This window comes from Brassica rapa, chromosome A10, assembly GCF_000309985.2.
Source record: "Brassica rapa cultivar Chiifu-401-42 chromosome A10, CAAS_Brap_v3.01, whole genome shotgun sequence".
NCBI classification, from domain to species: domain Eukaryota; kingdom Viridiplantae; phylum Streptophyta; class Magnoliopsida; order Brassicales; family Brassicaceae; genus Brassica; species Brassica rapa.
In genome coordinates, this window is record NC_024804.2 from 5,910,414 (window position 1) to 5,926,321 (window position 15,908).

At 41.1% G+C, this 15,908-nt stretch overlaps 1 protein-coding gene and 1 long non-coding RNA gene across 2 annotated transcripts; one reads left to right on the top strand and one right to left on the bottom strand.

The window, feature by feature from the left end:
• Positions 1 to 223: 223 nt before the first annotated feature.
• On the bottom strand, positions 224 to 3,821 carry LOC103843888 (exocyst complex component EXO84B). Its single transcript, XM_009120662.2, has 7 exons — positions 3,479 to 3,821; positions 3,248 to 3,345; positions 2,162 to 3,170; positions 1,215 to 1,733; positions 835 to 1,023; positions 630 to 766; positions 224 to 532 (listed from the first exon to the last, which is right to left on the bottom strand). The coding sequence occupies exons 1-7, from the start codon at positions 3,617 to 3,619 to the stop codon at positions 376 to 378; spliced, it is 2,250 nt and encodes a 749-aa protein (XP_009118910.2). The 5' UTR covers positions 3,620 to 3,821; the 3' UTR covers positions 224 to 375.
• A 714-nt stretch (positions 3,822 to 4,535) lies between these two features.
• LOC103843886 lies at positions 4,536 to 7,258 on the top strand. The gene is made up of 2 exons (XR_004452539.1): positions 4,536 to 5,294; positions 5,394 to 7,258. It is a non-coding gene; the product is annotated as an uncharacterized LOC103843886 (long non-coding RNA).
• Positions 7,259 to 15,908: the final 8,650 nt, after the last annotated feature.

Consider the following 15,908-nt stretch of genomic DNA (forward strand, 5'->3'; position numbering starts at 1 on the left):
GATAATCTCCTTCAGAAAACAGCTACTTTAAGATTTCCGTTTATATCGCCAAAAAAAATTTTAGCAGAAGGCAGAGAGAAGCTAAAGAAATTTCCAACAGAGCATCAACTTTACTACATACCAAAAGAAAAAGTGTGTACTGTGTAGTGACTAAAGATCAATACTCTTTACTTCATAACCCAAACGATGCAGATAATAGAATCAATAAAAGAGAACAATAACATATTCAACACAACCACATTTACAAACCCCAGAATCATGTCTCATCATATAATTTGCTGAGTCTATAAAAAAAAAAAAAAGAAGCAGAGCTGAGAAGAGAAGATCGAAAGTTATTACCACTCACTTTCTTTACAAATGAAAGATGCGATTGGTTTAATAGCTGCCATGAGATCTCGCGGATGAAACAGACTGGGCCGACACTGAAGCAGTCGGACTGTGGACTTCCCCATTGTTGCCTTTTGCTTTACCACTCAATCTTTCCATTCCATCCAGACATATCTCGTTGAACCAGTCGTCTTCTGGCAGATCACTGCACATCATTCAAAACCATATTTATCCATTTGTACAACCAGAAAAAAAAAATGAAGAAGTTATTATGTACCAAAATACCCTCAAAACCGACTTACCTATATGGATCCAGTCCTGTTGCACTGAAAGCTGCTAAGGCTTTAGTTATTATCTCATTAGTTCCCCTGTGCAAATTCCTCGATAGGTAGCGACCTTGGGATGCAAAGCATATGACAAACTTCATGTCCAAATATAGCTGTGACAGATGCAGCTTGTTAGAAAAGTATTCAGCAGTTTTGATGCACGTAAAATCTTCTTACAAACCTGCCGGAGGCCAAGAGGCCCCAAAGGTCGGGGTCCTTCCTCAATGTCATCCCAGAAGCTCTGGTCTCCGGAAAGCCATAAGATCACTGTCTCTGTTAATCGCATCAACAAAGAAGTGGCAAATCTTTCTCTTCCTTCAAACATATCTGCTGCTAGACTTGCCATCCTGTTAAGTTTCGCATAAAGTTCCTGTTTTCCAACGACACAACACCCAAAGTATATGAAAAATAAGCTAACAGAACAAAAATATTGTTAAATAGACCATGAAAAACATAGATTCAATTAGACAAGATAGAATCCGACAGTCAAAGTACCTAAGTTGGTACACAACGTGATCACAGTAAGGCTTTCTGGACAGATGGAGATTAAACCACAATTACCTGGAATATCAGAGATGGGAACCAGTCCACATCATCGCCATTTCCATCCATGTTTATGTACATATCCGCGGACAGATGGCTATCTCCTTCCTCGGTAAAAATGAGATCCAAGGCATGCTGGCGACAAAATGCATCTTTTAACTTGTCAACAGTACTAAGTAAACGCCGCTTCCATTCTCGCTGTTCAGGATTACGATTTTGTCTGTCTGAATGTCTCCTTAGGTCGTCTGTCCTGTGACTTGTCTGATCAAGAGGAGCCAGTTTCATGGCAGCACGCGGGAGTAGTTCATCAGCTAGCAATGATGCGTTTGCAAGTAATGCAAGTTGTTGCGCCTCGGTCTCAGCCATTTGGACAATCTTATTACCAAAACCTTCAAAATTTGCTTCTTCTTCTTCCATCGAACCAGGAAGTGCTCTTACCAGCACATCTACATATGAGTTGAACACTCGAAACAGACCTTCCAGCGCTTTACTTCCCAACTGCATACTTAGAAGAGGTCCTACGTCCTCAAAGAAGTCCTGCAACAAAAGACAAATCGTAAGAGGATCAACTAGGAATACATCTCCAGAATTCAGGAGAATCCACTAGGCAGTCCATTTGCCTATCAGACCAGACTAAGCCAGAATTGGTACTGCATAGACTTCATCAATATTTTCAGTGGGGATGCACGTGCAATATGGCAACAGTTTCAGTCCTTGACATACTCTAGTGAAGGGTTTAATTAATCATCATCCACAATGGCTAGTCAATTTCGTATTAACTCATAAGTTATGAAATAAGCAATTATCATAGGATACTGGCATATTGAACAGTGACAAAGACGACATTTTAAGATTCACAGATAATCCAACTTCAAGCATTTCCTAAAACTTCATATTCTCTAGCACAACTTTGAAACAAAATCTAAATTTTTTTTGAGAAAAGCGTTTTACAAAAGATTGGCTACCTGGACCATCAGATTAAAGCGGTGGGCACTGGAGGTAAGCTTATTCTGAAATGCTGTACTGGCATGACGACTACCAGCAGGAGGATTCGTCAGCACCCAATCATCTGCAGCAGCCATAGCTGCAGTGTTTTCTTCAATGCGTTTAAGATTGGCCTCCAATGCCTGTTCCACAATAGGCTTAAAGTGCTTCAAAAGCACTGGGCAGAGGGACAAACCACGAGCTTCCAACAAAGAACAATGCCCAAGAGCTATCTGTGCACACTCTGCGGCGGCTCTCAGTCCTCCTGCTGCTGCGGAAGATGCTAATGCATGCCTTTTAACAAGAAGGGAAAACGCCTCTGTTTGCTTAGTAGCCCAAGTAACAAGCTCAGAACTATATGCTGGCTCCTTCCCAAAGATTCCCAACGAGTCGCTAGACGCTTGAGAGATAGCAGAGAAAACAAGCTGAGAAAGCGCAGCAGTGTACGCTCCTCCATATGAGGTGCTAGATGGACGAAGACTTTGCATGTTGTATTGATATCTCTGGAAATGGGCATCAAGAAGCACAGTATGGGCTCGAGGACCATCGCCAAGCCTTTTGAGAGCTGTTATTGCTGAACGAAGTTCCCCACCTCGAGTCGAAGGTTGACATGCAGCTTTGGCAAGTTGGTCAGCTAGTTTTTGCTTGCGCTCGGCAATAGCAAACTGAAGAGATGAAAGTAGAGAAGAGCTTAGAGTGTGATTTTCGTTGGCTTGAGATATCAAAAGTTCACCCTCATCAAAAGCTGCCAGAGCTTCATCTACTCTTCTTTCAGCTAACAAAGCATCAAGCTGGTCAGGATATTCCGCAGCCCATTTCTCCAGATCAGAGAGGTCGTTGTCTTCAAAACTCAACACACCATTTGCGGGAGATCCATCGTGGTCAATGTTGACTCCATTCGCTAAGCCATGAATTAGAGTGGCCTGAGTGGACAGAAGATTTCTAATAGATGATAGCTCCCCCTCCAAGTCTGATATCTCTTTCGATGTCCTGCACATAACAAAAGATTAACACACTGCTAAGATTGAAAAAAATAAAAAAAACGACAGAGAGGATATCAGCTTAACCTTATAAAGGCTGGATAATTAGCATAAACACTCCGCCGCATTTCTTCCGCAGAAGCTTTCTTCAAATCCAATAGATAAGAGCATAACTGCTTTATATCCTGCAAACAGATCATAACCAAATCGAATACTAGGCAACAAATGATGTCTCTGATACAGGAAACAAATAGTATCATCCTGCGACTACCACCAAGTAAGTCCCTACGGAAACACCTTTTAAAAGAAAAAGCCAACCTTCTCGTTGATAGAACATTTGGATTGAACATAAGCGTCGGCGTCGAACTTATCAGACTTGAACAGACTCAGGCCTTCCTCCACTCTGACGCCGTTTTCCTTCGTCGATGTGCTTTTTGATCTGGCCGTCTTCGCCGCCATCTTCCCTATACCCTAAATTTTACAGTGTTTCGGTTTCAGATCTGAGGCGGCGGCTAGAGATCAGAGCAGGGAATTGCAAGATTGAAAAGGTAGCGATGAATGATAGATGACGATCGAGTTGGCAACCAGCGATTAAGCCAACACGGAACCTTGATTTTAATAAAGATTTTTCCTTTTTCTCGGTCACCAATAAAGGTTTTTCTCTTTGAAGAAAAAACAACAAAAAAATAATGTTTGATTAAATTAAATAAAAATCATCAAAATAATATCATACTTTCAAATCTAATTAAAAACATAAATAAATCTCACACTTTGAGTGAATAAGCCATTTTAAACCCGTTAAAAATCAATTTTTGCGACATGAGAGAAACTATGCAATGCCAAAGAAGAAGGTACCTTGGATTTTCGTTTGATCAATGAGATTAATCTGAATTTGTTAGCGAAACGACTATGAAAATTGATTCAGTTTCCAAATTTTCTACTTGCAAGAGTTCTTGTAGAAAATATTATAGGCTTAGTTCGTCTTTGTGCGCAATAGATATTGATAACCCTTCTTATACATGGAAAACTTTAATGGTAGTTAGACGACTTAGGCCGTTATTGACTTTGGAAATTAGACAAAAAAAATGCATTTATGCTTTCATATAAGAGCATTGAAAGATCCATGGGTTCTTACAAGGGAAAATTGGAAAAATAGGACATTCTCAACTTAGATTTGTCTCAATGGGATTTTTAGAAGATTATTTAGGAAAATAGGATTTTAACTCTTGTAAATACCATAATACCCTTAAAATAAACCAATTAATATGAATTATAATTATAACAATGATTTTTCGTAATTGATTAGTATTAAAAATAAAAAAAGGAAAAAAAAGATACGGTCGAGGTAAAACCCGTAAAGTTGCCCTAATTTTTTTAATCTTCTTTTCTCTGCCGTAGCTCTTGACTTCATTCATGGCGATTTAGGGTTCTTGGAAAATCATTGTTCTTCATCGATGTTTCGTCAGATGGTTAGTCTTTAATCTCGTTTTCGTCATCCTCCTCTTCGTTCTCACATACGAAAAAACGAAATCGTACGAGTTTCGACGGTTCATTACGAAATAAAAGTGTTCTTAGATTAATAAGTTCTTGAGTTAAGACACTTAATAGTTTTAAGTGTGTTTGAATCTTGAATTATAATCATCGCAGGAGCCGAGAGTTCCTCTGGCAAGGACACACTGTTCACGCCACAAAAGAAGACGCAGATAAAGAGGTAACACTAGTTTTTTTTTCTTCGTGATCTAAACCTTAAACATTTATATACTTGAAAAACATGTTAATTTCTGTGTTTAATTTTTTTAGGTTCTTGAGGCTTTGGACCATTACCGTCACATTTATGAAGAGTATTTTGCAGTCCCAGTTGTAAAAGGTATGAAGAGTGAGAAGAAGTTTGCAGGTGCACGTTATACCACAAGCGTTGAGGTAAAAATTACATTTAAAAACTTGGACTGATGTATTTATAAGTTGTCATGTAGTCTCTTTATTTACAAATCAGTAAATGCGATTATGTTTTAGGCTTTCATACCAGAAACTGGTCGTGGTATACAAGGTGCAAAGATGTTTGACATCACATTCACAAATAAAGAAGGAAAAAGTAAAAGGTGTGGCGAATTCTTGGGCTTATAGTGCCATAACGGTAAGAAAATCTTGAAAATCTTTTTTTAGTTTTGTATAAAAGTATTTGTGCTTGCTCATATGAAACTTACTATTGAAGTTTCTAACATTTGTTTTGAAGATTGGAGTGATGATATTGACTTATGGAGATGACAAAGGATTGGTGAATCCCCCTAACGTTGCACCAATCCAAGTCAGACTCAGTGAGGAAGGAAATGGTCTTGATGTCTGTGATAGCTAACCAAGATTGAGCTTAACCGAAGTCTGTGATAGCTTTGATCCAAGGGTCTTGATGTGATCAAGCAAGCTCAATCTGGAACACAAAGACAGCTATGAAATTTAAATCCGGCGTTTTGCAACAGCTTGATTACACTCTTGTTCAGTCCCAAGCTTTTGTTTTTACTCCTACCATGTAGTGTTAGCTCATTGCAGTTCACTTTTTTTTTTCCATAGCATATTGTTTAAGTTGTTTGCATGAAGTTGATCTTGAATGTTTGTCTTGCTTTTCTTGTTGGCATGAAGTTGTTTGACGTCTTCACACAATACATAAATTTCATAAATAATACGATACATGGCATACATTATATTCCAAGAAACAGAAACAAACAAGAAAATGGTAAAACTGGACAATAAAGGTAAGCAAGTGGCAACATTTAGTAGTCATCACTTACATAAACTTTCACCGTTAATTTTGTAGAGTAAAGAGGCATACAATCTCGGTATTTATGGGTAAGAGAATGATATAATAAACAAGACACAATAACATAGATTAGAACCATGTTGTACTGATAGAGAAAAGAGGTGATTTTATGGATGAAGAAGAGAGAAACACAAACAAAGAGAAAAAGATCGTGGGAGGAGGAGGAGGAGGAGAAGAACGTGGATAAAATATTTTCAAATATATTTTGAGAGATTTATGTTAGATTTAGTTTAGAATTAGAAAACTTCTTTAACTGAATATGAAAGTTTCCATATTTTCACGGTTTGCCTAGAATATGTACACTACCTAAGCAGAACACCGTATAGTAGGTGAAAAATGTATTCTTCATGTAGGCGTCATATAAGGTAAAAGGCAGAACAAGTTATGTCTCGTAATATAACTGACATATATCATTGAGTTGTGGCTATATATCGTTATCGAGCTGTAGGTATACCGAATACATCTTTCTTGATTATAACGTAACTGATTCTATCTTTGCTAGAATATACAAGAAAAGTTAGTTTACGGTATATACCCTTGATATATCTATGTTTAAAACTTAGAATCAGACATATAAACTAGGTAGATTACCAGAATGAGTATTCTAATTGTAGCTAGAAGATAAAATAAAATATGATTTCAATTTTTTTTTTTTAAAGTTTAAACATATATATTGTCATACTTATGTTTCCAACAGTTTTCATATTTTTTTACATTTTTAAAATTCAATTTACTATTTTTCCCATTAAAAAAGGGTAAAACATGTCCAGAATTACCAAAAGTATGAGAAGTCTTATTGTGACAAACAAAAGTTCAAAGTGTCCCATTTTTCCAATTTTCCCTTCTTACAATCCCGGCAAGATCAACACAATCTACTGCTCTAGTAGTTCATCCAAAAATAACAGTGACTTTATACAAGGAGAACCTAAAAAATAGAACATTCATATACATGCCAATCCAATAGAAATGATAAATTTTGTTGGAATTACACAAAATTGGACAATAAACAATTAAATCGAGTTACTAGGTTGCAAAGAATATCCTCGTCAAGGACTGGTTGGTCCGAATTGTTCACGTGTATAGGAAAGCTAACCGATTAGCTGATGGGTTAGCTAACCTTGTGTTTTCTCTTTCTTTTGGGTTTCATCGTTTTGATGTTGTTCCGCTTGAGTTTGTTAGTTTGATACGAGAGGATGTCGATGGACTGTTACAGCCACGACAAGTTCGACTGTAATTTGAAGTTTTAGTTTAAATAAATTTGGGAGGCTTCCTCCCATCTTCCTACCAAAAAAAGAATATCCTCGTCAATGAATCATAGGCTATGGTAACGGAACTTCGTGTCACAAAGCTATATGGCTTCACTTCGAAAATCAACGCACCGCAAATATTTGTCATCTTATTTGGCAGATTGTAACATGACTTTGGGAACCGAAATTCACACTATCGATTTCAATGAACAGAAGAAAGCAAAGAAACCCTTACGTTCCTTAAAGTCTCAAAAATTTACTAAGCCAACGACAAGAGATCGAAATACTAAAATAGACGAAGTAAAATGAATCAAAACTTGAGAGCAAAGTAACGATGTTCTTATTTCGAATCTGTGTATGAGTGTGGCAATCGTACAATAGGTCCTAAAAGCCTTGGCTTCAAGAGCTGTCAGCGGGATCTATAGTTCTAACCACCTAAACTTCGAGCCTAGTTAAGTCGCAGCTCGATAACAAAACAAAAATGTCTAAAATTTCTCTAAGTGCCTAAGTTGCTAAGAAAAATTTATGTCTCTCGTGCTGCTCGCCCAGTCTCTCCTTATATATGCCTCCAAGGTCAGCCGTCTTTTCCTTTTTTGCCCTCGATTTGAATCTATCTCTTCACGGAAATCTTCCTTATCTTCTCGATCTTCATGTTTATCTTGGACGTTTTACATTCATCTTTTTTCCCATTTATCTTCCATCAAAATCGAATAAACCGTCATTATCCTTTGGATTTGTTCTCGTTTTAATCGTAAGTTGGATTTTATCGCGTTTTAGACATTCTCGGACCGTTTTTCGACATGAACGTTTTTACGATTAATTTCATAGAGATTACATATTTATATGATGTTGGTTCCCATGGCGTTGTTCCTATGGGATGATGTAAACCAACATTTTAACCGAGATAACATTGGTGTTTAAGTTAGTCATTATCGTCGCATACGATTGATTCAGACTTTTATGAGAAAACAAGTCTTTCGTATTTTTAACGTAAAATGTCACGAAAACTCCAATTGAGACGAAACGAGAGACATTTCGATCGAGATTCAAAGGAGAACATAATGAAAGTCTCGCTAAACCTCAGAGAGCCTATGAGAGTGATTTGAGAGTGTGAGAAGCCATGTGGGCGATTTGAGCTCATGGAATGAGGATAGAGACAGAGAGAGAGAGAGAGAGAGAGAGAGAGAGAGAGAGAGAGAGAGAGAGAGAGAGAGAGAGAGAGAGAGAGAGAGAGAGAGAGAGAGAGAGAGAGACTATGAGGGTGATTTGGAGATGTGAGGAGCTATGTGGGCGATTTGGACTCATGAAGTGAGGAGAGAGAGTCTAGGTGGGCAATTTGGAGAGGCCATGTGTGAAATTTAAGCTTGTGTGACCTATGTGGACGATTTGGAGAGGCTATGTGGGCAATTTAAGCTCACAAGAAGCTATCTGGGCGATTTGGAGAGGCCATGTGGGAGATTTGAGCTTGTGCTAGCTATGTCAGCAATTTGGAATGGCTATGTGGGCGATTTTAGCCCACAAGAAGCTTTGTGGGCAATTTGGAGAGGCCATATGGGAGATTTGAGCTTGTGTGATCTATGTGGGCGATTTGATCTCACAAGAAGCAATGTGGGTGTTGGGGTCAAAATCGGTCACGACGGAATCAATGCCTGAAAGTCCGTAAAAGTCAGCATGGACGTTTTTACGAAAAAGTAATCTTCGTAAAGATATCTTTACAAAGAGCCTTGCGGTAAAATCTTGTTCAAACCTCAATCAAATCTCAATACCGATTGTACGAAGGAAACAGACTTGTATCCAATTCGTCCGCGGACAAGCTCGAGTACGGCAATCGGACCACGGACAAGCCAAGCTCGATCGATACGCGGCGACCAAGTATGCACACAGCTCGGTCGCTATGTAGCGACCGAGCGTCCGTCCGTCCCGCTCGGTCGCTACATAGCGACCGACCTCGAGCCAAGCTCGGTCGCTACGTAGCGACCGAGCTCGAGCCAAGCTCGGTCGCTACGTAGCGACCGAGCGTGCGTGCTGTTCGGTCGTTACGTAGCGACCGAACTCTTCCGAAACGTCGATACGACACCAATTCATGCATTCTCGTCTATCCTACGATGCTATCTCCCGAAGACCGTAGCGAACTCAGTTCATGTCTTCCGACCATTCTAAGACATCAATCAAACTTTGCGGTAAAAACTGCGGAAAGTTCGTTCTTTATCGAAAGAAGTCGTAAAAAACGTTTCGAGTCGGAAGACGGCCCAAAGGTACCTAAGACACGACTCGAGGCCCAACTTACGATTTCTTAACCAAAAGCCCATAAACCGTATGACGGTTTACGCTTGGCGCGCAAGAAAGGATAAATGTCAAGTTTCCGCGGATAAATACGAAATTTTGAGGATAAATACGAAGATCGGAAAAAATGGAATATCTCCATTTTATGCTATGACGGCTTAAGGGCAGAAGAGTAAAAGCGTAAACCGACCTTGGAGCTAGTATATAAGGAGTCCTAGGCGAGTGGCATGGGGAGAACTTTTTAGACTCGGAATTCTCTACACTTAGAAACTTTAGGCTGTATTCTCGACAAGTTCGGTTTTTATGACTGACACTCAATTACTAGACGAACTCGTCCAGGCAGTTCGATCTCTTGTCCAGCTCTATCAATTGAACTACGTTCGGCTTGATCCTCGAAAGGGGTACGTAGGCAGCCTTTAACGAAGTTCAGTCTGAAATCAATTAAAAACCTTTTATTTATCTTTTTCGTCTTTCATTATCGAGCTGCAACTCAAATAGGTTTGAGCTTTTAGGCTGCTAGAACTAAGTAACTCGCTGACAGCCTTTGCGGCCAAAGCTTTTATGATCCCTTGTAATGATTGCAACGCTCTTACGCGGACTCGAAATAAGATCTACTGTTTTCTCTAAACTTGTTTGTTATCTTTTCATGATTTCTGCATATATTCGATCACTTGTCGTTGGCTCTCGCAGAGATCCGGGACCTCTGGGAAATTAGGGTTTTCCTAGTTTCCTTATTTAAACGGAAATCGACAGTGCGAATTTCGGTTCCTACAGTTTGGCGCTAGAAGGAGGGGGTTTACGGATTACTCTTACTCATGGCCACAAAACGCTTGATCGAAACTATGTCTGGATATATGAAAAACAAACTTGCAGCACTGACTGCTCCTATGTTCAACAAAATTGAAAGCCTTGCTGCGACCTTCCGCCACAGGAAGAGCACTAAAACAAGCTCGCGATTTCTCTTTCTAAACGTAAAGGGAAACGATAAATCTTATCAAACCCCATAAGTTTGGCTCATTACCGAACAAAAGAAATCTTGATGCGTAAGGGTTTTACCAAAACACGTTTTCCGTTGACATTTCGGAAGGATAAAACCTGTTCTCCCAAAAACCGCTGAAAAACCCCTAGGTTAATCGCGGAAAAAGGAAACACAACAAAACGATTACCTAGCTCGGTCGCTACGTAGCGACTGAGCACGCACAGGTTGCTCGGTCGCTACGTAGCGTCCGAGCACGCACACTGCTCGGTCGCTACGTAGCGACCGAGCACGCACACGCTGCTCGGTCGTTACGTAGTGACCTAGCACGCACACTGCTCGGTCGCTACGTAGCGACCGAGCACGCACACGCTGCTCGGTCGCTACGTAGCGACCGAGCACGCACACGCTGCTCGGTCGCTACGTAGCGACCGAGCACGCACACGCTGCTCGGTCGCTACGTAGCGACCGAGCACGCACACGCTGCTCGGTCGCTACGTAGCGACCGAGCACGCACACTGCTCGGTCGCTACGTAGCAACCGAGCACGCACACGCTGCTTGGTCGCTACGTAGTGACCGAGCATGCACTGTAGCGACCGAGCACGCACACCGCTCGGCCGCTACGTAGCGACCGAGCACGCACACCGATCGGCTGCTACGTAGCGACCGAGCACGCACACCGCTCGGTCGCTACGTAGCGACCGAGCACGCATTGCTCGGTCGCTACGTAGCGACCGAGCACGCACTGCTCGGTCACTACGTAGCGACCGAGCACGCACACCGCTCGGTCACTACGTAGCGACCGAGCACGCACACTACTCGATCGCTACGTAGCGACCGAGCTCAAGCCAACTCTGCACTCGCTACGTAGCGACCGGTAAGGCCTCAGAAAGGTCCTCCTTTGGGTTCTCTTGTGAATCCACATCGCCACACTTTTCGTTTCGTCTCAAACGGAGTTTTCGTTGACATTTTACGACGAAAACAAGTAGGACTCTTCTTGGCTTACTTCCACTCGCTACGTAGCGACCTGTCAGGCCGTCAGTCGCTACGTAGCGACATGTAAGGCCTCAGAAAGGTCCTCCTTTGGGTTCTCTTGTGAATCCACATCGCCACGCTTTTCGTTTCGTCTCAATCGGAGTTTCCGTTGAGATTTTATGACGAAAACAAGTAGGACTCTTCCTGGCTTGCTTCCACTCGCTATGTAGCGACCTGTCAGGCCGTCAGTCGCTACATAGCGACCTGTAAGGCCTCAGAAAGGTCCTCCTTTGGTTTGTCTTTTGAATCCTCATCGAAACGCTTTTCGTTTCGTCTCAATCGGAGTTTCCGTTGAGATTTTACGACGAAAACAAGTAGGACGCTTCTCGGCTTGCTTCCACTCGCTACGTAGCGACCTGTCAGACTGTCAGTCGCTACGTAGCGACCTGTAAGGCCTCAAAAATCTCCTCCTTTGTGTTCTCTTTTGAATCCCGATCAAAACACTTTTCGTTTCGCCTCAATCGGAGTTTCCGTTGAGATTTTACGACGAAAACAAGTAGGACTCGTCTAAACTCATTCGCTTGCTCCTACTCGCGCTTACTTCCAGCTTTGTATTCTCCTTCAAATCTCGATCGAAACGTCTCTTGTTTCTATCAGAGTTACCATTGAAACTTTACGATAAAAAAACCCGCAAAAACTTGTTTTCTCGCATGGATTCAGATTAATCGTATAAAACGGCAACGGTTAACTCAACATCTTAGCCGCCTTAACTATACGATTACGTTGAACCTTTTTACAAAAATCAACGTTTTATCTAAGGAGAAGATAACAGTCAAGTTCGGAAGATAAATATCAAGTTTCAAAGGATAAACACCAATATCAGAAATGGCGAACATACACGAGAAGAGGAAAGGGAAATGAGCAAGCAAAACTGAGAAGAAATAAAACTGCATCTTCGAGAAAACTAAGGTATTTCCGACTTGAAATTTTTGAAATCAGACTTGGAATTTTCGTAGGAAATTACTTTGAGGCTGCCATAGAACTTTAGGGAACGTAAAATCTAGGTGGATAGTCTAGCGAACTAAGTTTTAAGCGATTTTTCTTGTCTCGATATATTGTTCCATAATTGTTCATCCAGATCTTGCAAACCGATCTAAACTCTCCGAAAGTCGAGAAACGATCGCCACGCATATCAAGCTCGCTTCCTAAAGAGAGAAAAAGTTAGAGACATGAACGTCATCTTAAAACCGATTCATTTTTGGCAATTTTCTCGGAACCGACATATCCCAAGTCGTCAACTTGGAAACAACCAAATCACAGTCCAAGCGTCGTCTATAAATCGTCCCGAATTATCGATCATTCCAAACATCAGAAGAAGAAACGTACACAACCCTTCAAAGTATCGGTTCAACCGTTTTCTTTCATAAAAAAAGGGGGGAGTAGGTACGTATACTATACTCGTATACTCCCAAACTTCAAAAACTTCTGCAAATCGTCAAGAATAGGCAAACGACAATCTTAATATTCGTCTAAACACTAGCAACATATCCAGACGACCATGAACATAATCTCAAAAACTATACATCATTTCTTGTCGCAATCATGCGTACAGAAAACTTGTACCAATATCAAACTGAAACTCGACGATTAGCCAAAGTATTGAAGCCTTTTCCGGCTTCAGAAAGCTAGTTTCGTTTTAAAAATTTTTTACGAGAAATCTTCAATCACCAAAGCATTTCTTTCAGTTTCCGTTGTACCAAGTAAGTCACGGAAAAGCATCGAAAACATTTGCGACGAAGAAAACTCGAGAATAGATGTAGCATCGTGCACGTTAAAAGGAGCACTTTCCTCCCGATGGTTAGCTAGATCCACCTCTGGATGACCAATTCATTCAAGAAACGAATGTGTCATGAGAATCCTCTCAAAAAAACTATGAAAAACGTTATGCGACTAGATCGTATTGAAATAAACTTCGGTAACACTCCATGAGTAACTCCAAGCAACTTTCACCTAAGATCAAAATTACAGCAGGAACGTTTCTTGTAAAACCCACAGAAACAACGCTACTTTGACATATGTATACATATCAATGATTTACAACCTTCGTAAAACCGGTTATATGATATGATAAATTATCGTATAGCCCACAGTCGAAAATCATATGATAAATTTTCCGTAACGAAACTAAGTCCTAACAACCAAACGGTTAACGGAAAATCTAAACTTTTCGAAAATTGACCAAGTTCAATACGCTCCTTCAAGCGCGCAACGTTTTAACCGTAATACGCGGCATGTAAGGAAAAATTCATAACAAAGCTCCTAGAGCTATACGAAACATCCTAAAGAATCCACGAAATAGATCTCGGAAGGCCAACACTTCACAAAACACTATGAAGGAAAAGGCCTGTTCCCATGGACAAATTTACATGACACCTCAGTCATAATTCCTCGATCGCAAATAAAACTATTAGCATCCAAACAGGAACAACAATTTTGGCTGCGAACATTCGTAGTCAAACCAAAATGTTTCTCAAACACAGGGCTAAGACTAAACCCTCGCAACATCGCGAAACATCTACAAACCCGCGAACATTTCAAGCCCGAAATGCGGCATACGAAAGAATAATAAATCTTCAGCATCGCGAGACGTCGCAGACGCCTGAAGATTCATTCTTCGACAAAATTTCCTTCCTCGATAAAAACATTTTCTTGGAAGACCAGACAGTCATACGCACTAACATCTTCTCAAAACATATCCTTCGCGAAGACTCGAAACGGTATTTTTTACCATTAAGTTTGTTGCTGATCACAACAAACTCTCAACGTCCTAAACAGACTTAGCCATCTCGTAGAGATGACTCTTGTACATCCGACACAAGGATAATAGCGCTATAAAAGAAATTCAAAATTTTGGTCTAGCACTTCCGATCTCCGGAGAGATGCTCGATTCCAACCATACATGTCGTATAAGCCGAGAACCTATCGCGGACTTTAAATCGGTATGGAATCAGGATGAAACTGAAACGGATACGTAAGTCGAATTAGTCATCGCACCCTCTAAAACCAGGAGTAAACCTAGGTCTTGCCCTAAACCTAGTGCACTGGTCCCTAACATCTCTAGGCATAGTATTAAACACCCTGATACGAGATCCCAAAATTTGTCTCTTTGCCATTATTCGAGAATCTTCAGAAATCCCGCAAGTTTACACACTGCGGAAAACTCTCGAAACAGATTACGGATATAGCAGTTCACATAGAGTTAGATTACGAGATGACAACTCGTAATCTTCCCTCTACACCCATACAAAATGCCATCGGCAGCAATACGCTTTATAATAGCTACATAAAAACTAGACCATAAAGGTCCCACTGGAAAACTAGTCATAAGAACCTTAACTCCAAGACGAACTACGAAAGACGAAAGACTTGATCCCTTCAACAAGGGTACGTAGGCAGCCGTCATAAGGCGCAGCCCCAATCTTATCGCGTTTTCTACTTTTAGGAGAGCGAGAAGATCACTTACCACAGACCTTTTCAACCATTAATTCCGCCTAACTCACCTAACTTGCCAAGCCACTCGCTAGAACCTCACGCTAGAAGCTCATGGTTCTAACGACCTGGGGGGCTAACTGTTGGGGTCAAAATCGGTCACGATGGAATCAATGCCTGAAAGTCCGTAAAAGTCAGCATGAACGTTTTTACGAAAAAGTAATCTTCGTAAAGATATCTTTACAAAGAGCCTTGCGGTAAAATCTTGTTCAAACCTCAATCAAATCTCAATACCGATTGTACGAAGGAAACAGACATGTATCCAATTCGGCCGCGGACAAGCTCGAGTACGGAAATCGGACCACGGACAAGCCAAGCTCAATCGATACGCGGCGACCAAGCATGCACACAGCTCGGTCGCTACGTAGCGACCGAGCGTCCGTCCCGCTCGGTCGCTACGTAGCGACCGAGCGTGCGTGGTGTTCGGTCGTTACGTAGCGACCGAACTCTTCCGAAACGTCGATACGACACCAATTCATGCATTCTCGTCTATCCTACGATGCTATCTCCCGAAGACCGTAGCGAACTCAGTTCATGTCTTCCGACCATTCTAAGACATCAATCAAACTTTGCGGTAAAAACCGCGGAAAGTTCGTTCTTTATCAAAAGAAGTAGTAATAAACGTTTCGAGTCGGAAGACGGCCCAAAGGGACCTAAGACACGACTCGAGGCCCAACTTACGATTTCTTAACCAAAAGTCCATAAACCGTATGACGGTTTACGCTTGGCGCGCAAGGAAAGGATAAATGTCAAGTTTCCGCGGATAAATACGAAATTTTGAGGATAAATACGAAGATCGAAAAAAATGGAATATCTCCATTTTATGCTATGACGGCTTAAGGGCAAAAGAGTAAAAGCATAAACCGACCTTGGAGCTAGTATATAAGGAGTCCTAGGCGAGAGGC